General features: G+C 37.0%; 1 protein-coding gene across 1 annotated transcript in view; it reads right to left on the bottom strand.

The window, feature by feature from the left end:
- Positions 1-6,919: 6,919 nt before the first annotated feature.
- Positions 6,920-22,105, bottom strand: part of LOC309863380 (rho GTPase-activating protein 20-like) — a 30,255-nt gene continuing 15,069 nt past the window's right edge. Inside the window, exons 6-14 of the mRNA XM_082728162.1 lie at positions 21,574-21,651; positions 19,130-19,196; positions 16,442-16,600; positions 13,784-13,959; positions 12,279-12,440; positions 10,677-10,786; positions 9,949-10,138; positions 8,384-8,495; positions 6,920-7,326 (exon numbers count right to left, since the gene is read on the bottom strand). Coding sequence (XP_082584288.1) covers positions 7,196-7,326; positions 8,384-8,495; positions 9,949-10,138; positions 10,677-10,786; positions 12,279-12,440; positions 13,784-13,959; positions 16,442-16,600; positions 19,130-19,196; positions 21,574-21,651 — 1,185 coding nt within the window. The 3' untranslated portion in view covers positions 6,920-7,195. The remainder of the gene's footprint in view (positions 7,327-8,383; positions 8,496-9,948; positions 10,139-10,676; positions 10,787-12,278; positions 12,441-13,783; positions 13,960-16,441; positions 16,601-19,129; positions 19,197-21,573; positions 21,652-22,105) is intronic.

Below are 22,105 nucleotides of genomic sequence, written 5' to 3'. Positions count from 1 at the left end.
GCTTTTCCTAGCATGCCCCTCAAAATTCCTCCAGCCTCTACTCCTTACCCAGTTCTAAAGCTGCCTTGACAATTTTAGTTAGTTGTCACAACAGCATCCTACTTCTTGGTACCAAAATCAGAGAGGGAAATGAATGAAATGATCTTTAAAAAAAAAAATTATCTATTTGAAAGAGAGAGAGAGCCCATGAGTGAGAGAGAGTGTGGGGAGGGGCAGAGGGAGAGGGAGAATCTCAAGCAAACACCCCACTCAGTGGGGAGCCCCACTCCGGCTGATGTCAGGATCCTGAGATCATGACCTGAGCTGAAATTAGGAATCATATGCTCAGCCTACTAAGTTACCCAGGCACCCCTGAAATGATCTTTGTTGAAAAAATATAAAATTATATGAATAGGAAAAAGATCTGATTAGTAATCCCAGAAAACATATAGGCATTAAAAAAAACAAACAAACAAAAAAACAAAAACCAAAAACGACATGAAACTAAGAGAATAAACTCTAGAATAACCAAAGTTAAAAAATTTAAATAAACTGGAAGAAACAACTGCAAATTTTACCCAGAATTGGGTTAAATTACCCAAAAATGCAGAAAGAGAAGAACTTGAAAGAGTTGTTTATATGGGGTGTTCTTTGAGAATCATTGTTTGTAAAATTTTAGTGGATTCTAGTAAAAGATAATAGAAGAATATTGGAACAAAGTAGTCAAAGACATGATAGCTGAGAAATTTTAAAACATATTAATAAAAATTATAGGGAAAATAATAAACTATAATTTATTGATCCAACAATAATTAGTAAAGGGAGAAAAAAGAAACCAGGAGAAATCTTTGATGAATTAAAAGTATAAAATAAGGTGGTCAGCATAACTTGAAGTGCATTGTAATGACAGTAAGTGTGGATAGATTAAATCACTCCATTAAAAATCAGAAACTATCAGTGTTGATATAAAAAAATCATTTATACACTGCTTATAAGGGACACTATTATACACATATGCACATACACACCCCAAAACAGAAAATATAAAAAGGAAAAAAAAGAAATATACTAAGCATATATGAACCAAAAAAGAGTTGGCAAACAGTATTTGTCAGAATGGAATATGAAGTCAAAGCATTAATGTGAGTAAAGCAAATAAGCTAGACTTCATGACAAAGCTATAGAGACTATAAATTTGTATGTACCTAATAATATAGACATAAACTGTAAAACACCAAAAGCCCTCATCTACAAAAATGCAGAATTACAAAATAAAATTGAAAAGCTCATGTAAAGCATAATGGCTAAATTTAACACCTCTCTCAGAAACTACATATTTGGAGAATATATAGAGAATTCGAGTAACACATGTGACAGAATTGTGACTTTACATATCCCTGCACTCAAAGGTCAACACAACAGAGGATACACATTCTCCTAAAGCATGCATGCAACATGTTAGATATTTATAAAATTAACTGTACACTCTCAGTCACAAGGAGTCATAGTTATTCAAACCCTATTATCTGATTGCTATGCAATTTAATTAGGAATTAAGTACTACAACTAGTAATTAAAATCCTACAGGTTAGAAAATCTGAAAAAAAACAAAAGCTTAAACAATAAATAGGTTAAAAATAATTTACAAGGAAAATCATAAACTGTAAATGGTTTTATCAGCAAACTAAAACATGAAAAATTTGTGAGCTATAGCTAAAGCAGTACTTAGGAGTTATGAATAGTCTTAAATATATTTACTACAAGTAAATGAGCTGGTATTTAATCCAGAAGCTAGATGAAGAAGTCTAATAGAAAGTTGAAGCAAAAGAAGTATAAAAACAAAACACAAATTAAAAACCTAGGAAAAAACATGAATAGAGATGATTTTTAAAATCTATTTCTTTGAAAGCTAATAAATCAGGCAAGCCTCTAGAAAGCTTGATCAAGATAGATGTGTACACACATAAATGTATTGTCACAGGATGGAATACTAGACAGAGCAAACCGGGTTATCAATACAGAGGAATCACAAAACATCCTGCAAAAAGAAAAAATTGCTGAACGATAAAAATTTTTGTAGTTTATTTGCTTATTCCTTTAACAATGTTTTGTATGTTTATATGTACAAATCATGTGTATGTGTGTGTGTGTGTGTGTGTGTGCGCACATGGGTATGTTGTGGATATTTCTGTAATAAAGTTACCCGTAACATTTTCTTAAAAAGTGTGAAGCATGTGGTGAAATGTTAGCATTTTTTTTATTAAATTAATTTATTTTCAGAAAAACAGGATTCATTATTTTTTCACCACACCCAGTGCTCCATGCACTCTGTGCCCTCTATAGTACCCACCACCTGGTACCCCAACCTCCCACCCCCCTGCCACTTCAAACCCCTCAGATTGTTTTTCAGAGTCCATAGTCTCTCATGATTCACCTCCCCTTCCAATTTACCCCAACTCCCTTCTCCTCTCTAACACCCCTTGGATATTTGTTATGCTCCACAAATAAGTGAAACCATATGATAATTGACTCTCTCTGCTTGACTTATTTCACTCAGCATAATCTCTTCGAGTCCCCTCCATGTTGCTACAAAAGTTGGGTATTCGTCCTTTCTGATGGAGGCATAATACTCCATAGTGTATATGGACCACATCTTCCTTATCCATTCGTCCATTGAAGGGCATCTTGGTTCTTTCCATAGTTTGGCGACCGTGGCCATTGCTGCTATAAACATTGGGGTACAGATGGCCCTTCTTTTCACGACATCTGTATCTTTGGGGTAAATACCCAGGAGTGCAATTGCAGGGTCATAGGGAAGTTCTATTTTTAATTTCTTGAGGAATCTCCACACTGTTCTCCAAAGAGGCTGTACCAACTTGCATTCCCGCCAACAGTGTAAGAGGGTTCCCCTTTCTCCACATCCCCTCCAACACATGTTGTTTCCTGTTTTGTTAATTTTGGCCATTCTAACTGGTATAAGGTGATATCTCAATGTGGTTTTAATTTGAATCTCCCTGAGGGCTAATGATGATGAACATTTTTTCATGTGTCTGATAGCCATTTGTATGTCTTGATTGGAGAAGTGTCTGTTCATATCTTCTGCCCATTTTTTTGATATGTTTGCCTGTTTCATGTGTGTTGAGTTTGAGGAGTTCATTATAGATCCTGGATATCAACCTTTTGTATTTTTTAATCATTCAAGAAATTAATATATGTGTGCTTGGAGTTTCTTTTTTTCCCCTTTCCTCAATTCCATATAAAAAAAAATTTATTTGACAGAGCACTAGTATGCAGAGTAGCAGGTAGAGGGAGGGGGAGAAGTATAAGCTTTCTGCTGAGCAGGGAACATGAAATGGGGCTGGATCCCAGGACCTTGGGATCATGACCTGAGCCAAAGGCAGCTGCTTAACTGACTGAGCCAGCCAGGTTGCCCCTCCTCAATTCCACTCATTCTTTTCCTTCCACTGAAGTAATCATTACCCTGAAGATGGTGTTGTTTTGTTTTGTTTTTTCTTTCCCAACTAGTTTTATAATTTTACATTTTGGAAAAACTCCCATTTCTACAAAGCAGTTTCTCTTTTTCCATTTTAGGAAACTATAACTTTGACAATTTGGTTTTCTAGTTGCTTCTTTATTTGACAAAGGAATGATACCATTCTTTAAAAGATTAAGCCAACTAAATTAATACTGACATTTAGGCCCAGGACCATAAGGAAACCAATTTTTTCTCGGCGCCAATTATGCTATGGGTAAGTAAAACAAAACAAAACTGGAAAATAAAGTCACCATCCACTATAAAATCTTCAGCCCATTTGACTAGTGTGGAAAGAATTACAGAAAAATATAAAATATAAAAGGTATTGTTCAGTGGTCTCTGAAAAAAGGTGGTTTCCTGTACTAATATATATTCCATTCACCAAATTCTTACATGTTGCTTTTGTAGAATAAAAATTTTGTAGTAATTAATCCTGAGAGTAGCTTTCTTTCTGGAAAAAAATAAGAGAGTCATTCTAAGTAGCTTTATTTTACTTTTGGAGATGTTTAACCTTAACTGCATCACTAAGTGCAGACTGACTGATGATTACACACATCTTACTCCCAGGTATAGTAAAGGCCAATATCAAAATGTCTAATTGCCTTTTATTCATTCTAGATTAGGCAATTAAATCCTCTACAGTTTATCAGAATTCCCAGGATCTTTTCCTCAAAATTAAGAAATAAATTGCTCTTCTCAAAGAGATATTATGCTTGAGTCTCCTGACGGAAGTACTAACATTTATTAACTATTTTCCTATGTCAGGAATCTCTTCTGTGAGTTGCCATTGACAAATTAGTTCAATTTCAGCTTATCCTTACCTCCAGGTATTTCTATCTCCTCTTCTTTAAAAAAAAAAATTTTTTTTTTTTTAGTATATCTTCCTTGGCTTAAAAACTCACATGCCCAGCCATGTTTTTTTGTTTGTTTCCCCTTTTATTCTGGATTGTTATTTAAAAGAAATTTCATACAAAATGCAGTTATTCCCAAATACATCACACTGATATCACATTTTTTGCATAATGAATAAAAATAGTATATCCCAGAACTTGTGAATAAGGCTGTGAAGTCATACCTAAAAAAATTAGTCAAACTGATGTATTGCGCCCACTGAATTTTATATGTGTTGTGTTCTACCTCTTCAGTTTTAAAACTTGCAGTTGCTACCAATCTATATAAAATCTATACACTTTGAAAATTGAACATACTCATTCACACATTTTTTTTTTAACTTTTTATTTTTTATAAACATATATTTTTATCCCCAGGGGTACAGGTCTGTGAATCACCAGGTTTACACACTTCACAGCACTCACCAAAGCACATACCCTCCCCAATGTCCATAATCCCACCCCCTTCTCCCAAACCCCCTCCCCCCAGCAACCCTCAGTTTGTTTTGTGAGATTGAGAGTCACTTATGGTTTGTCTCCCTCAACTAGAGCGTATCACACATTTTTTTGAGTAGACATTTAGCCAGGCATTAAAAAGTAATATAAAACGAATATAAGATACAGTCGTTTACTACAGGAATTTGGATGTGAACACACTGGCTTAATTCCTGATAGTGCAAAGCAACGTATGAGCCAATGTCTAGTAGGGTCAAGTGCTCATGTAAAGAGCAGTTAATTTGAGATCAGAAAGGCTTTGTGAAATTTCTGGGAGTGGAAAACCCAAATGGTTACCTCATTAGTGTGTGGAAATGTAGAGACCAAGGAGAGGTGAGAATTATAGTTAGAAAAGTACATGTGACTTGTTCAGCGATGAGTGAGGTGTCTGACCTAGCTAAAGCAAAGGACCTACACTGGGAAAGTGGTGGACAAAATTGATTACTAGTGCAGGTTGCATTGTGGAGGTTCTTAAAAAGGACATTTTTTCCTGAAAAAAAAGAAAAAAACCCAAAGATCTATTGAAATCCATTGATGGCTTCTTAGCAGGTGAGTGAAATGGTAAAATCTGTGACTTAATTCTTAATTTAAGAATAAATTAATCTAGAGCAATGTTTATTAGTGTATGTTCCCAGGATCCATTAATTAATGGGGTTACTCCAAAAGGGTTAAGTAATGTGGAAAAAACTGAGACATTTGACTTCCAGAAGGAAAATGCAGAATTTCCCAAACCTATTTGTCCAGGGAATGTTTTCTAGGAAAACCATGCATGGATCATATATTCTATATGTATTGATACCAATCTCAGTCTATACATTGATATATTTAAGAAATGTCCAGTTCTGTATTTTTCAATAATTCACTTGATGTTTAGTTTCTCTGTTCTCAGATTGGTAGCAATTCAGGATCTCTTAATTTCCCCCACCAGTGTGTCTATGTTCTGGAGTCTTCTAGTACCAGGGAGTTAGGAAGCTGTGAAATGGTGAGGTGGCACTTATCTGGTGCTCTGTGTCATTGATGTATACTAGCATCTGCTGAGACGTCCTACTGCTCTCTGGTCCTGGGGAACTGGTCAGTACTACTGTTGCTGAAACATGTCTTTCAAACCCAGGGGCTCTCTTTATTTTTTTCCATACTATTCTGGGATTGATGAGCATACTTTTACTTACTGATCTGTTCCATGCTGAGGTATAAGAAACAGTGTGTGGATCCACAGGGCCCCCATCTTTCTTAGATGTGTCAGTTAGCTATTCTGTGAGGACTCTATTGCTTTCTTTTGATTTCTATCCAGCAAATGGTGCAGATGTCCCTTGTACCTAATGGTTTGGGGCTTTTCCCATGAGATTTCCACCTAAATCTTCTACTCTATGCCATGAATCATTTTTGTTTCCTAGAAAACTAAATTTTTAAAACTCATAAACAACAAAGAGCCCCCTTTCCCTCTTATTCTCCTATAGCTTCTATTCTCTGAGGAAGTGATTTAGTTGTCTCTTAAGAAAGCTTAAGACAGGGAGAAGGAGAGGGGCAAGGAATACCTGCTGTAAAAAATCAGTTATTATTTCAAAGATGTTTCCTACCACACTTGGAATGCCTTTTAGGAATTGCTGGTGTGCAGAACTGAGGATTAAAAGCTGATGAATAAAAGAATATGTATAGTATTGGTGGTGCCTTAAGTTTGGATTACCATGTGTGGTCTCAATAAATAATGAATGCCTTGTCTTGTAAATCACTATCTTTGGCATAGTCCTTTGCGACCTCTCCCACACTAACTCTTACAAAACCTTTCCTGTTTCTAAGAACTCTTCTTCCACCATATGAAGGAGGTCAGTCTAGCTTGTTGAAGACATGAAGACCAGTTGAGAGATAGCACCAACAGACACATAAGTTAGCTCTAGGTGAGCTGCATGCTGACTGCAGGGGTACAAGTGACCTCAGCTGAGACCAGAACTGCTCAGATGAACCTCCACTGAAGGTTTGATATGAATCATAAGCAAATAAAATGGTTGTCTAACCCACTGAGTTATAGAATGATTTTTATTACATCAATATCAAAATATGTGGTACAATACAATACTAAAATATGTAATATGATATGCTAGGCATTGAAGACAGAGGAGATATTTTATGGATAGATTTCCTCAATATGGATATATGGGATGAGGGAAAAGAAAAATTCAAATGGGATGAGCTGGTACCTTGGAAGGGGCTCATTTTTTCATTCATTGGAAAAAGAGTTCTTATAGGAAATAAAAAGGAAGTGTCAAGTGTCATTATGGAGATTAGAGTCTTCAGTGACTTAGGTAACTGTAGACAGGTAGTTGGGTGGATCCATGCAAGATGGGGTCTTGGTATCATTCTGCAGTTGTGCCTTTTTGTAAATCACTATCACTCTCACTGGCTTGGATTCAAGAGGTTGTTCTTCTGTCACTGATGAAATGAAAAACAAACAGTTCTCTTATATAAGCATAGTCTCAGACATGACACTATACTCATCTTAATTCGTGATGACAAGTATTTTCCTAAAGATTTCCTCAAAGCAATGAGGTAAATGTCATAAAACCAAGAAATACTAAAAATATGGAGGGATTGATAACACACATCTCCAGGTTCTGAATCTAAACTCTAGCTTATAAAATGGATTGCTGCCAGTTAGCTGTGATTAGTTAGGTTCAAATATTATTAGCTTTAGTCTCACGGAAACTTCTCCTAGTCCTACTAATAGCTTTCTTAGAAATTTATTTTACATTCATCATCTTATTTAATCTTTACAACAATTCTAAGATTTAGACATTATTTTTATCCACATTTTAGAGATGAATAAACTGATACTGAGCTAAAATAATTGGCCAAAGACAATATAGCTGGTCAATAGGGGTACAGGAGTTTACACTCTGGAGAAGTTCTTTGACTTCAAGTCAAATCCTTTTTTCTCAATGATGCTAGTTCTTTTCAACCATTTCAAAGAGCACCGGAATCTTGTGGTGCCTCAAGAGTCACTGAGCAAAAAGAGGAGGGAGGGGGAATAAAAGCCCTTCACCGTGGTATCAATCAGAGCACATCATTCATATATATACACACACACATATATATATATGCATGTGTGCATATATATCCGTTCATGTATATATATATGTGTGTGTGTACACACACAGACACACACACACACATATGTATATGGGACCCATTTAAAATTTTGTTAGAAAAAATTCCCCAACACTGCATCAGACCATCATGACTCCTAATGCTGTTATGATCTACACTAGAAACTTCTTGAAGTCAGAGACCTCATCTCATCCTTTCTTTGGTCTCACAATGGTGGGAAACCTCCCTTGACCTGTAAGCCAGTCTTTGGAAGAAGGAGCCGATGGAAATCATTGCCCTGTGGATGCTCTGGGCTCCAGAACAGCACAGTCTAAGCATCTCCCATGACCCCTGTCAGCCTTGCTGTCTGCTTCTCTAAAGCCAATTAAATTATTCACGGTACCTTCAGCCTTCTCGCTGTTATCACAGCTCACTGAGTTCTCTCCCAAGAGGGAAGTGATATCTTCTCCAAATATCTTGAGGCAATTTTCAATGAGAAATTCTACAAGAGAAACCTGTAACACAAAAAGACAAAAAATGGGGTGCTTTTTTCATAGGGCATAATTTCAAATCACATTTTGTATATAGAACTTGGACCTAACAAAAAAAGTGAAAGACTTCCAAGAAAAATTCATATATAAAAATATGATAAAAATATATAAAAAATCAAAGTTCTCTAAGAAATAATCTAGAAAGAATGATACTTTCCAGTATACTTTGGGTACAGATTTTAAAATATTGTTCATCAGTGGGGCAAAGTTATATAATATATATAATATATAATTTATAGATAAGTTATAGCCTATTTAAATAGCAAACATTTTGTTATTAATGGTTATGTCATTAAAACTGGAATAATTTGGGGGGCACCTGGGTGGCTCAGTCAGTTGAGCATCTGACTCTTGATTTCGTCTCAGGTCATGATTTCATGGTGGTGAGATTGAGCCTCACATGGAGCCAGCACTGGGCTCCATGCTCAGTGGGGAATCTGCTTGGAATTCTCCCTCTCACTCTACCCTGCTCACACTCTCTCTCTCTCAAATAAATAAATATTAAAATAAAATAAAACTAGGATAATTTTCAAAGTAACCTACTTTATTAAATTTTACTTATTTTTGTTTGTAAATTTTGTCTCCAGTTTTATTGAGCTGTAACTGACATATAACATCTTATTAAAATTTATAAAGTATAAACAAAAACTTATGAAATCCATTTCTTAAATGAAGAAGTATCTTAAAATTGGAAAGCAGAGATTTTTGTGGGCTTTTTTGTGAGGGAAAACCCACACAGTTGGAGAAAAAAACATGTCTGTCTGTCTAACTTCAGTCCTTTCTCATGCATTGCTTTGCCACATGCTGGCTTGGGGAAGAGCTGTCATCTTATTAGGCATGTTGCGGTTCCATTAGGATGTTCTCAAATCTTTTACTAGTTTACTAGATGTAGGAGGTGAAATATTAGCCAGGTATTTTTCTAAATGAGCCACAACTTGCAGAGGAAGGCCAATGTGTTGAGCCAATGAGCCATGGGTGCTCATACTGCCCAAGCCACCTAGGATGTGCCAGTAGATTGGAGGAGCTGGATGTTGTTGCCATTGTGTAATGAGGAAACCAGGGCTTTGCCCAAGATTACAAGTCCTTCAAGGATTAGGCTGAGAGTTGAACCTTGACTTGACAAGCTCCAAAGCCCAGGTTCTTTTCTATTGTATCACATGATTTTTCTATCTGTTTAGTCAAGTGTTTAGTTTCCCGGATGGGGAAGAAGTGACTCAACTGCTCTGAGTTTCCCGCCTAAAGACACCCCTTCCCAGACCCCACCAGAGTAGGATAAAGAATTCTGACACTCCAGTGGAGCCTAATGAAAATGTGCATTTTACAAAACAGATCCATCAGAGTTACTACTGCACATTTCCGGTTCAGAGCAGAGATTCTACACCCCCCACCGGGGAACAAAAATGAGAGCCCTCATTACCTTTTTCATGACATTTTCTTCCAATTCCAAGCTGCAGGAATTAGGTGGACAAAGGATGCTTGGAGCTATACACACTGATAAATTATAAGCCGTCATCTGATTGGATGAGGATTGTTGCTGAATGTTGTATAACACTCCAAAAAGGTATCGCAAAAGAACAACATTCGCTTTTGGCAGCTGGGCTAAAAGTCTAAGGTTAAAAAAAAAAAAAAATGCACTTTTAAATAAGACAAGTCATTCCACTTAGGAGGTTGGAAATACATAAGACAGGGGACAGGATATATCTTTGTATATCTAGTACACAGTCTGCTGTAGCAGAGTTGCAGGCATGAGTATATACAAAAATATTTCACTGAATTCAGTTCCTAAACCAGATAAAAACTTCTCTGGTTAATTAAATGTTTGACAAACTTAAGGTCATAACCCTGTCAGTTGATGCTCTAGCATCTCACTTAGACCAATGGATTTCATCTACCAGTTTCATACATCCAGAAGGTATAAAATGGCCAAGGATTCCATATTAATAAAATCAGGAGAAGAACAATAATAGCCCTAAGGAATGCCTCTATTTTGAAGCTGGTCTCCATGGGTGTCAAGACTAGAAACTCTTTGGCATGGATCATTATTTTAGTGGACAAAGCTGTGAAATTTAAGCCAGTATTTTCCCAATAGTTTATTAGCTGTATTTTTGAGATGTGACCAGAGTAGAGTAACTGTTGTATCATTACCTCTGGGCTGCAGTTATTTTCTCCTCTTCATTCCCTTGATCAATAACACCAAGCCATTTGTCATAGAGATCAGATAAAAATATACTTCCTGGGATATTTCTAAGAAAATCCTTATGGAGATAAAATATATACATATATATATTATAGAAAATATAGATTGGTAATATTACAGAGAAAATATTTAGTTAAAAAGTTCAGTCGCCCCCTCACTTCCTTCACAGATACCCAAATGATGACCCACACAGAGCTTGGCTCTCACTCTCCATTGATTTGCACATGCAGAAGCAGATGCTTGGATTTTCTCCAACTAAAACTTAGAAACATAAAAGCAGAGCTCAGGCTGTGGTGTAAATGAAGATAAAGATCCCTTCTATCATCTGGAGCTTGTGTGTGTGTTTTGCAAACTACCACAAACTCTGAGTCTGGCTATAGACAATCCTAAATCCTATTAGTTTCTTGGACAGAAATACACATACTCATTTTGCTTGTTTTAGACACAGTACTAGCTCTTAATTCTAGCAAGAAAAGTTCTGAAACAGAACATAAATAGGTGTGCTCTTGCACACATATTAGGAAAGAACTAGGTCTTCTGACTTGAGGTGTATGTGCTCCTTGGAAGAAAGCTACGGTCATAATTGCTTCATTCTTCCTTTTCTTAACTGTTTAAAAGTCAAGATTCTATGGCAAACTCATGTGGTCCTGATGACATATTCATTTCTAGCTTGGGCCAATTCTCCAGTTAGTTTGACATGATATTATCAAGTCCAAGTTTTCAGAGTCTGATTCTCCATCAAGAACAGTTAACTTTCAGAAGAGAAAACTTTAGAAATGTGTAAGAACTATACCCACAAGTGGTGACCCTCTTCCTAGTCTGTGCTTATAACATGGAAATAGGAAAGAATCCACTAACTCTTGCTAGAAAATCAATTCCACGTGTGCACTCTGTAAGAGGGTAACACTCATCTTGCTATTCACATACTTAGTGCATCATCATTCTTGATGCCTATATGTATATTACTAGTGTATGTTATTATGACCCCAGTGTAATAGTGGTTAACTAAGTCATTTCTGGACTATTGCTATTTATCATATCTTCCAGCACTGATGGGGGATAAGGAAAGACCGAATGTGACTGAGATTCTAAGATTGTAGTATTACTACATTAACCTAGGTTTGTTCAGAGCTGTTAATATGTGCTAAGATGAATGAATTAAATTCTTTCTCTCTTCCATTTCTTTTGGAAACTTTGCCTTCATTAGGAAGGTGGTAAGGATGTTTGCTTTGATAAGCATTGTGTACATGTAAGTGCATATTTAGAAATTTGTTATCATTACTAGTAGTCATTTTAGTATTAGTATTTTGCATGGAGTCTTCAGGAGTGAAGGTAGGGAGGGCGGTATGTGGTGAAAACAGAAAGTATTTCTAACATATGGGGCTTTTAACTCCTAAAGTAGCTTCCTTAAATTTTGATTTTGTCAAGTGTTTTTCAGTTTGTTAGGTTCTTAATCTGTTATGCCCATTATTGTTCTTGGGCAGTCATGATGAAGGACACCAATCATAGTTTCAGTTACTTGTGTATGGAAATGCTAGAACTTTCCCTACCTTTAGGACGGATGCTACCACAAGAACTGATTCATCATCCAAGTTCACTTTGTCCCCAGAATTTAGTTTCTCCTTTAGGATTCTGCATGATTTCATATTGGCTGATTTTCTGAAGATGCCTTCAGTGAGTGGCCCTTGTTGATTGATAAAGCAAAGCATATCCTGTAGGAAGGAAAGAAAAGTGTATGACAATTCATATCCACAACCACAGAGCACAAGCTTGCCTCCTTTTTGAAGGAGCAAGAGATTGTGAAGGTACACTGTTTAAGAGCTGGAAGAACTAAAGTCAGTTTAGATTTTTTTTCAGTGTGTCTATATATTTTCTACCCAAAAATCAATTTTACAGTCATACACTGAAACATTTTAAACTTATTTTAATCAGATTTTCCTTTTCATTGAATTTACACTTTTAAATCAAACTTCTCTGCTTCAAGGCCTTTGTGGAACTACCATGTTTCCTTTTTACCATTCTTTTCTCATTATTCCCTTACATAGATGCTCTTTTCTAAATATGGAAATCTTTTGCCATACTCATTTCCCATTTGTTTATTTCTCTTTAAGTGACTGTGTATTTCATTCCTACTACTTCTATTTCTTTCCTTTTTGAAAAATCAGGCTCAAAAGCTCTCTTCTCCTTCTCTGATTATATTCCCTTCTCATGAGTCTTTCATTGTCTTTTGTTCTATCTTCATGTCCTCTCCCTGCAGTGCAGAAAGATAATGAGGACCGGAGTCAGGTAATCCAAGGGATCTGAAATCTGTTACTTATCTATTGTGTGACCTGGGGCACACATATACTGTACTGAGGCCTTTCTAATTCATTTGTGAAAAGCGGGGAATGATAATCCTCGCTACCCCCTAAATTTGCTGTGATGCAAGGACTGGGGTGATAGCTAAGCATGTAACTAACATGATAAATTTCTTCATTATCTAGCAGAACATTCCCTACATTGAGTACAGTGCTCGCAGGGATACTGGACACTCAATTAATGTCAACCCTGACAATTTAATACACCAATTTGAGATAACACGGGCCAAACTGTGTCTTTTGTTTGACATATTCTGTTAGGGTTAAATGGATTCATATTTGCCAGAGGATGAGTCTTTATGCTTGTGTGAGGTGTTTGTAGTTGTTAGATTGAGTAGACTCAGCTGACGGAAACTTGAGAATAATGTGAGTTCAGGAAGGCAATGAAGGGGAGAGTGTGAAGATGATGTGGCCTCTCAGAGACTCATACATAGTGTCCATTTTGACTGATCTGAACAGGACTATGTGGGTCTTAGTGGAAACAAGAAACAAGTGGAATGGACAAGAATGTCTTTTCCTGTTGTATTTGCCTCATGACTCTGTATTACCTAACTCAGATTCTATTCTTTGAGATAACAGAGAACTTCTCAGCCAAAGCCAGGAGCTATCTAATGACCTCTCCATTTGGGGATAGATTTGGATGAGAACACTTGATCTCTCTGAGCTTCCCCTCCTCCAGAGGGCTGTAGAAGACCTACCAGAATTGGAGAGGGCAAGTTGTCATTATCACACACATCCGTGAGGGTAACTCCAAAGAGTTGTCCAGGCTTTGCAGAAGGTGGGGCTGTGCACTGGTTGTTGTGGCAAGTACTGGGGCGCCGCCAAAAGGCCCAGTTTCTGAAAGAATACCTTTTATCTTTCTTCTGGTCTGAGTCTAAGGAAGAAGTGAGATGATGATGATTATTATTATTAGTAGTAGTAGTTTAATTAGCTTAACCTTATTTTCACAATTGCCATTTTACAGCATGTTCATTGCAATGGCTAGAAGAGGGCAAACTGAGTCACTCATTGTGTAGAATTCTCCATTATCTGATAATGGCTGATAGAATCCTTATGGTGTTAGCGTGTTCTTCCCCAGATCCTGCAAAGTAATGGTTAAGCCTAGAGACTTGATCAGATTCAGGGTCAATACTTTCAGTGCCATCTACTGCCTATTGAGCTGTATCATGAGGCATTCAACTTGTAGTTGTTTGCTTCCTATTAGTAAGTATGGTCAGTGGATTCATCAGGTGTCAGATCTGATTTTAAAAGCTAAAAAACAGGGGCACCTGGATGGCTCAGCAGCGAAAAGCTGAGTTCAAAGTTTCTATTGGTCAACTATGAATATTTTCCTTGTAAGATACCTTAACATTTGCTTACATAATCTGCTTAAGTCACTAAATTCTTTAAAGGTCCACAGAGGAGCCAAGCTGCAGAAGGATAAAACAAATGAGCAACATTTCACCAAAAAATCCTTAAACACCTGACTGCTAGGCTTTTCTAGGATGTAATGAGTGCATCATCGTGTCCACTTACATGGGTGGCAACACTCACGGTGCTTGACTGGAGAGACCAAGTCCCAAGACCAGAAGCATCCTGATTCTGCTACTTGGTTAGATTACTCAAAAATTTTTAAGCGTTGGTTTGTTCAACTTCAACGTAAATGCTGCTGCCTACAACTCATTGAATTAAATATAATGTACTACTCAGCACAAGACATGGTTCATGGCAGCCTTGATAAAAGTAATTTCCTTGCTCAGAGGGCCTCAGGCAGTCTAGAGTCCATCTCTTAATCGCTTCTCCCCCAAAGCAGACATCACTCCCATTTTCTATTTGATTTTGCAACCTCTAGAAGGTAGGCAATCATGAAAGACTGCCACCATTTTGCTTAACTAAGGCTCTTTCTTCCTGCCCTGGAATTGATACCCTTACCATTTCAAAAGGAGAGAAGAAAGAAAGCAAATACATTCTTAAATCCAGGAGGAAATTTCTGTACATCAAAATGTACATATTTCATGTCCTCTGCCCATGAAATATGGACATTTTGGGGAGGGTATGTGCTTTGGTGAGTGCTGTGAAGTGTGTAAACCTGGTGATTCACAGACCTGTACCCCTGGGGATAAAAATGTATGCTTATAAAAAATAAAAAAATTTAAAAAATGTACATATTTGCTTAAGATACAAGTTAATACATAAATTGAGTTGCTGTATGCAACCTGGGTTCCCTACTTTTACCCTAGTTTTATTATTTCTAAAACTACCCAAATACATTTTATTATCCAACTTTAATAAGAAGAATGCTCTTAAGAAGAATGTTGTATCCCTTGATACAAAGCTGTATAGCTAACTACTCTAGGAGTACATACAGAAAGCAGGCAGACATAGAGCCCTATACTTTCTCAAAGGTATATTTAGACTTAGCCAGATGTTTTGTAATGTATGCTATTTGCTGTCAGAGTTCATGTTGCCTCTGTGACTAATAAAAATATACACTATAGCCACGCAAATACAAGAATGATTAAATAATCATTCTAAGTTTCTAACTTTATAGAAACCTATCCTTTCTTAAACAGCATTGGCAAGATTTAGGTTAATGTTTCCTAATGCTCAAATTAGGGTATGAATATTAAAAAGTAAAATTGTTAAACTTTGTGCTTATAGAATAACAATCATAGCAATAAAATACTTTCTTTTTTGGCCCCATTTCTTCTTAGATTAACAACATATTTTCATTAGAGAAAGAACTATCAATGGGAATACTGGAATGGTAGGACAAAAGATAGCAAGAAGGATGATTAAAACACTCTGATCATAAACATTCAGTCTAGCTCCAGCCTTAACCTGGGTCTGAAGCAGACATGGAAAGTGGGGGGCAGAATTGAGTGTTGAATTCTAACTGGAACCCCAAGACCTCTTCACCCTAAGCTCAGAATAAAACAAATTCAGTTCCATAACTCTCTACTCCACTGGAGTTCTTCCATTCCAGGTGTGTCTAAGCCATGCAGTCATTTGATCCCACCCTGTGATTGCCTGAGATACTAGACAAAACCCTGGAATGGGGAACACCTGTTTCCAGGCCGCAAACAGCTTGTGCTCTATTAAGTCACACATAATTACATGTAGAAAGTGCTCTGGGGATGCACAGAAAGGAGTTACGGTCTACCTAGAAGAATTAAAACAACCTTCCTAGAAGAGAGTTGGGTCTTGATTTCAGACCTTTGGGTTTCTCTAAGCTTGATTCTGCATAGTTTGGAGTTTTTGCCTATACTGTTCCTCCCCAGTCCCCACAGAGAGAGTCAGCTCTGTGTCATGAATTTGTGGTCAAGAGTGGAGACACAAATCAAGAGAAGGCACTTGAAGAAAGGGAGGGGACTCACCTCTCTCTTGCTGGTTCTGGGTTGGGTGTCTGGGCTTCAGGATGAACTGGTCTTGCACCTTTGTGAATTTCTGCTCCAGGAGGGACTCCTGGAGGGTGGAAGAAGAGGTGGAGTCCTCGGGTGTTTGTGGCAGCAGTGTAGTAGATGGATGTTCATGTCCTAAGTGGAAAAAATATATATATAGATTCAGGTTGATGGTGATGGCTGTCATCAAACCCACCTTCACCATGAGTGTACGCATCACACTGGTATATGCTGTTATTCTTCTGGGGCTCTTGGATAAAAAAAAAGGCTGTGCCTCCTGAGTGAGCATCATATTTGCTCCTGTTGGGGACACGCTGCAAAAAGCAGGTGCCCAAGGGAAAGATTTTAAGAAGAGAAAAAAAAATTTAAGCATGTTACTTTGCTTGGAATACATAGATTGTTCAGGGCATTGCACAGTGCTGACTTTTGCTGTGTTTCCATCTGAGAATATTTAAGGCCTTCTCGTTTCTGCCTTGAAACTAATAAGATCTGTACATCTTAGGGAAATTACTTGACCCCTCTAATCCTTACATTCATCCTTTGAAATGCTTGCCCTCACAAAAACTTACAAGGATCAGAGTAAATATATTAATAAGCATTGGTGGTTTAATATTTTTTTAAATAATTGGACCATTTATATTAAGAAGTGCTATTCTCTCTCACACAATGTCAGTTGAACTGATTTTTTTTTTCCATTTCCTTTTGTCAGTTCTAGAGCCAGAGCTATGCATGGGTGGTGGGATCGGTAGACTTTATGCTTTATGCTTCCCTCCCACCGGCTGCCCTTCCTCCAAAAGGAGTCCTGCCAGGCGATGATGAGAGGGAAGGCTGCACAGTATTGGGAACCCAGAAGCAAAGGGCAAAGCGATGTTTACAGAGTGGAAAACTGCACCCAACCACAGTCATTGAGAATTGCCTGGCAAGTGATTTGTTTTGTTCTTGGATGCTTTACATTGTTTCCTCTCCATAGAATTATCAAAGACCCTGTGCTATATGATATGGATTTCATTTTTTAAGAATAGAATGAAAGTTCTCTTTCTGTCATTTCTGTTTATTATTGAATGTAACTTGGGGAGCTTTTGCTGTTTTTTTTTTCATCTGTCAGAGATGCAATGTCAGTGCTCTGTTCACAAGAATCACAGTGATTTCCCCTTTTTAAGGAAAAAGAAGTTTCTATGACAGCAACACAACCGAGTCACCAAGATAACCAGGAGATAATCTGCAACTGAGAATTGAGAGCATTTTTTAAAATGGAATGCATGTGGAATGCTGCTAATGGATCAGCATGAATGACAGGCTCTCCAGATTCCTCAGAGATGCCTTTGTGTGTGAAACTGCTCAAAGTCTGAAAAGTTATCATCTACATTGTTTTACCTAAATTAATGCAATTTATTAAAATAAATATATTTCAGTATTTTTTTCCTTTTTATTGTTGACTGACTTTTACAAAGATGTCAACATTAATACAGAACATGAAATGGGGGGTAGGCTTTGTCCTCAGCTATGCGCTTGGTGACTCTCTGTATTCTAAGTGTGGGAATATACATTCCATAGAAAGAAACTGGTTGTTTAGATTTCCAGATCATTGGAAAATATCCTTTAGATAACTTTAAAAAGAGTAATACCCTCAAAGGATTATTTTCTTTTTAAGACTCTATTTATTTGTCAGAGAGAGAGAGTATGCACAAGCAGAGGGAGTGGCAGGTAGAGGGGGAAGCCCGCTGAGCAGAGAGTCCTGACTCAGGACTCGATCCCAGGACTCTGGGATCATGGCCTAAGCTGAAGGTAGACACTTAACTGACTGAGCCACCCAGACATCCCACCTCACAGGATTATTAGAAAGATAAAAAAAATTGCATATAAGAAGGAATGCTATAAGATTTCTAGCAAAAATCATTGTTGCCTTTACCATACGTTACTACTTCAAGGTCTGTTACATATCCTGTCCTCTTTCTCTTGTTTTTTATTCCTTTTATTTCTAGTAAGCACTGAAAAATTTTGCTAATCCAAAGATCTATTTATTTTAAGAAAACTTGTGCTAATAATTATCTTAGGAGAGGTATAAAAGGTTTATCAATAAACTTAAGACTGATGGAAAAAGCCTGAGAAACAGCAAAGTGCAGGTAGTTTAGTCAGTGAAGACTTGAGAAGTTTAAGCGTGATTATCTCATTTTCTTTATGATGCTGAGAAGACTTCTGGGCACATGGCAGGTGTTAAATAGATACCTATACCTAGATTCACAGCTATGACTGGATTTTAGAGGATTTTCACAAAATAGAGGCTATTTAGTAGTTAGGAACTGGAATTCAAGACTGGAATATGAAAAATGAATGTATGTTTTCATTCCTAAGTGGGTAAATAAGTAAGCAAATAATAAATAAACAAAAATTTTTCAAGACAGCTCTGTTTGTTGGGTAAAAAGTAGTAGAAAAGAAAAATTTACTAGCCCTAACTAGGCCATAAGCTGCTGAATGAGGAGATGTCATCAGTGCCTGGGAAAAAGTAAGTACCTGGCAATTATTTAATAAATGTGTGAGTGAATACTGCATGTGATTTTTACTTTTAAGGGTATTTAAGCTTAAGACAGAACAAGCATTACTTTGAGATGTAGGGTTACAATTTTGAACCTAATCAATCCCATCTTAGGTTTTCCTGACACTTACCACTGAGTGGGTGTGGGGCCGCTTTCTTGCCAGAACTCACCCACAGCTGGTAGTCTTTCTCAGAGCCCTTGGAGACAAAAAGAACTATACATCATAACAAATCTTTAACAGTACTTGAAGAACACATTTCCTTAGCATTTCTGTGTTTTCAGAAAGAAAGAATTGGCACCAGTATAAATGCTGTTTGGTCCATGGAGGTAGCTATAGTACTTGTTCACTTGATTCCCTCACAGCCACCAGTAGACCATCCCACATTCTTGCCATTTTTTACAAAGGCCAGGAGACCACAGTACAATCAGCTCCTCACTGTATAGGTGGCCTATAGCATAAGAAATCACAGTTGTGCCCCCTCACTAAGGAGGAAAGGGCTTATCTCAGAGTGCTGCCTTCTGTTGTCTCTAGACTCCTTGGGTATGTTAGCTTTTGCCTTCATATGTCTTGCCCAGACATGCATATTGTCCAGAGAGACCTATACCCTGCTATGACTATTTCTGAGCAAAGTAACTTGAAAGGCATCAATAGGTCAGCAGCCCTGAGCAAAAGGAGATGAATGCCCAAGGGGCCTTCAGGAGATAGTGGACTCAAGTTAGCCACTGGTGGCGGTAAGCCCCACTTCAGGGAGAGAAAGGAAAAGGAGTCTACCTTAGACAACATGTCAGATGCAGAAAACAATTACTCCCCAGCAGAATTACTGCCTAGTAATACTGGAAATCCCACTTGAAACAAACAAGTCTAAATTATAAAGATTGCTGAACTATTTTAAAGAGCCATCCAGGAGACTAAAGCAAAAAATGTTTGAAATAGTTGTTGGTGATAGGTACTATGCTTGTCCTTGACTCCTGATTAAAAATCATGGCCTTGCCCTTATGAAGGAAGGTCATAGGTACGGACACAGATACAGAGCTAAATCTTCTCAAAATTGTATTGCAAATAAGAAATGAGAGCTAATAAGGTAAGTAGGGTTTGGAAATGTTATTCTGTAATCCTTTTAAATCAGGTATACATAAAGCCAAACAACCCCAGTTCTTCATTAAAACAGCAATTCTTTGTCTAGTGAGATTGATCACTTTGTGCAAAGGAAAATCACAAACATGCCATAAAATGAGATATATCATTAATTGATCTCCCCAAATTTATCCCTAAAACCACTCACTCTCTTTCCAAGATTTAGTTCTTATTTAGAGTATATATATCATACAGGTTAGAAATCAATGTAGAGATGTGCTTTACCCATTTATTTTGGATGTATTATTAAATTTTGTTTGTTCAGAAATCATTGATTTCTTATGCCAAATTCTGGTTGCTCTGAGTTTTTAAGGGGCTTAATTACACCATTGGGTCAGATAGAATTTAAGTAGGAATCTTGTAATTATGTCATGTCATGATAGCAAAACATTTTCAAATTTATAGAGGATTTTTAAATTTTATTTTTCTAAAGGTTTTATTTATTTATTTGACAGAGAGAGAAAAAAAGAGAGAGAGAGAGAGAGAGAGAGCACAAGCAGGAGGAGTAGCAGAGGGAGGGGGAGAAGCAGGCTGTCTACTGAGGAGGGAGCCCAATGAGGGGCTCAATTCCAGGATCCTGAGATTATGACCTGAGCCAAAGGCAGATACTTAATGACTAAGCCACCCAGGCACCCCTACAGAGGATTTTATATAAGAAGTTGTGCTTTACAAATGCTCCCTTCAGTTCTGTCCAACCATTATCACTCTCCCTCTCTTTTTCCTCAGAAAACCTCATCATCAAATATGTCCATATCTTTCATAAAAAAAAAAAAAAAATCCAGCAACTCACACCAGTACCATCAAAACATAAAGGAAAAGGTAGTTAAAACCAAAACAAGATGAAAGCGATATGTTCTCATGGTCTTATTCAGAACTTGTCTTCTTCCTTACCAGTTCAAAATGGGCGTGACCCACCTCATCCCAAGGAACCGCATCAAGAGGAGGTAGCTTCTAGCCATGTGGTGTTTATGTCAAAATGTACAACCAAACATGTAATTCAGGGTTCATCAAACTGGGATTGACTCCTTGGGTGAGAACCAGGGTAAATAGGGATGGGAAGGAATCCGAAATGAAGACACAGAAAGAAGAGTCCAATAGAGGAGGAAATATTTAGAAACTTAGAAATATTTTATTGTCTATGTATAAAATAAATAAAATAAACTGCATGTTGTTATTAGTACTCTAAAATTATAGCCCAATTTTATTCTATGACTTTGAATTTGCAGAAAATTAAAAATGGCAATGCAAGAATAGCACCACGTATAGGTTAATAATGTAGCTTTGCTGCCTTCAATTTCTAAATTTGGAGGACGAAATAGGACTATGATATCTATAATAATCAGCTGTTTTATAATGGGAGGTACACAACACATGCACACGCATGAATCTCTAAAGTCAAAGTTGGTTTTTAAACTAAAAATAGTTTGCAGGCAACTTACAGTTATTCCTAGCATTCGCAGTGACATGTTGATAATGTCATTCACTGTGTCTGAATTTGTTGCTGTTACAGTTACAGACTGGAAAAAAGAAATAAGAAAGATTGCTATAAATTTTTAAAAATTTAAAGCAGGTGACCAAATTATTATTGCCAAATTATTATCCATACTCTAAAGGCAAAGCTTGTTCAGGTAATGACAAAGTAAAACATAAGTAGAGCACACACCCATAATTATATTTTTATTTCTTTATATAACATGAAACTAGTAGGAAACATTTCAGTAAAACATATATTTCCCTTCAAGGATTGGTGGCACACAAAATATAGGAGCTTAAACAAGAAAGAGAAAAACTGAGAATTCCAAAAGGGGACATGGCCTGACCCTCGGCTCCTAAGGCTATTTCCAAAATGGAGGGGGAAGATAGTTTAAAAAGGAGGAGCTCTTCCTGAGTTATGGTTTTTTTTTTTTTTGTATGGCTTTCTTTCTTTGTAATTATATAATCAGTATCAGCAAAATCAGAATAAGAACTGGC

This window comes from Mustela nivalis (genome assembly GCF_964662115.1).
Source record: "Mustela nivalis genome assembly, chromosome: 4".
NCBI classification, from domain to species: Eukaryota; Metazoa; Chordata; class Mammalia; order Carnivora; family Mustelidae; genus Mustela; species Mustela nivalis.
This window is presented reverse-complemented; position numbering and strand designations above follow the sequence as displayed.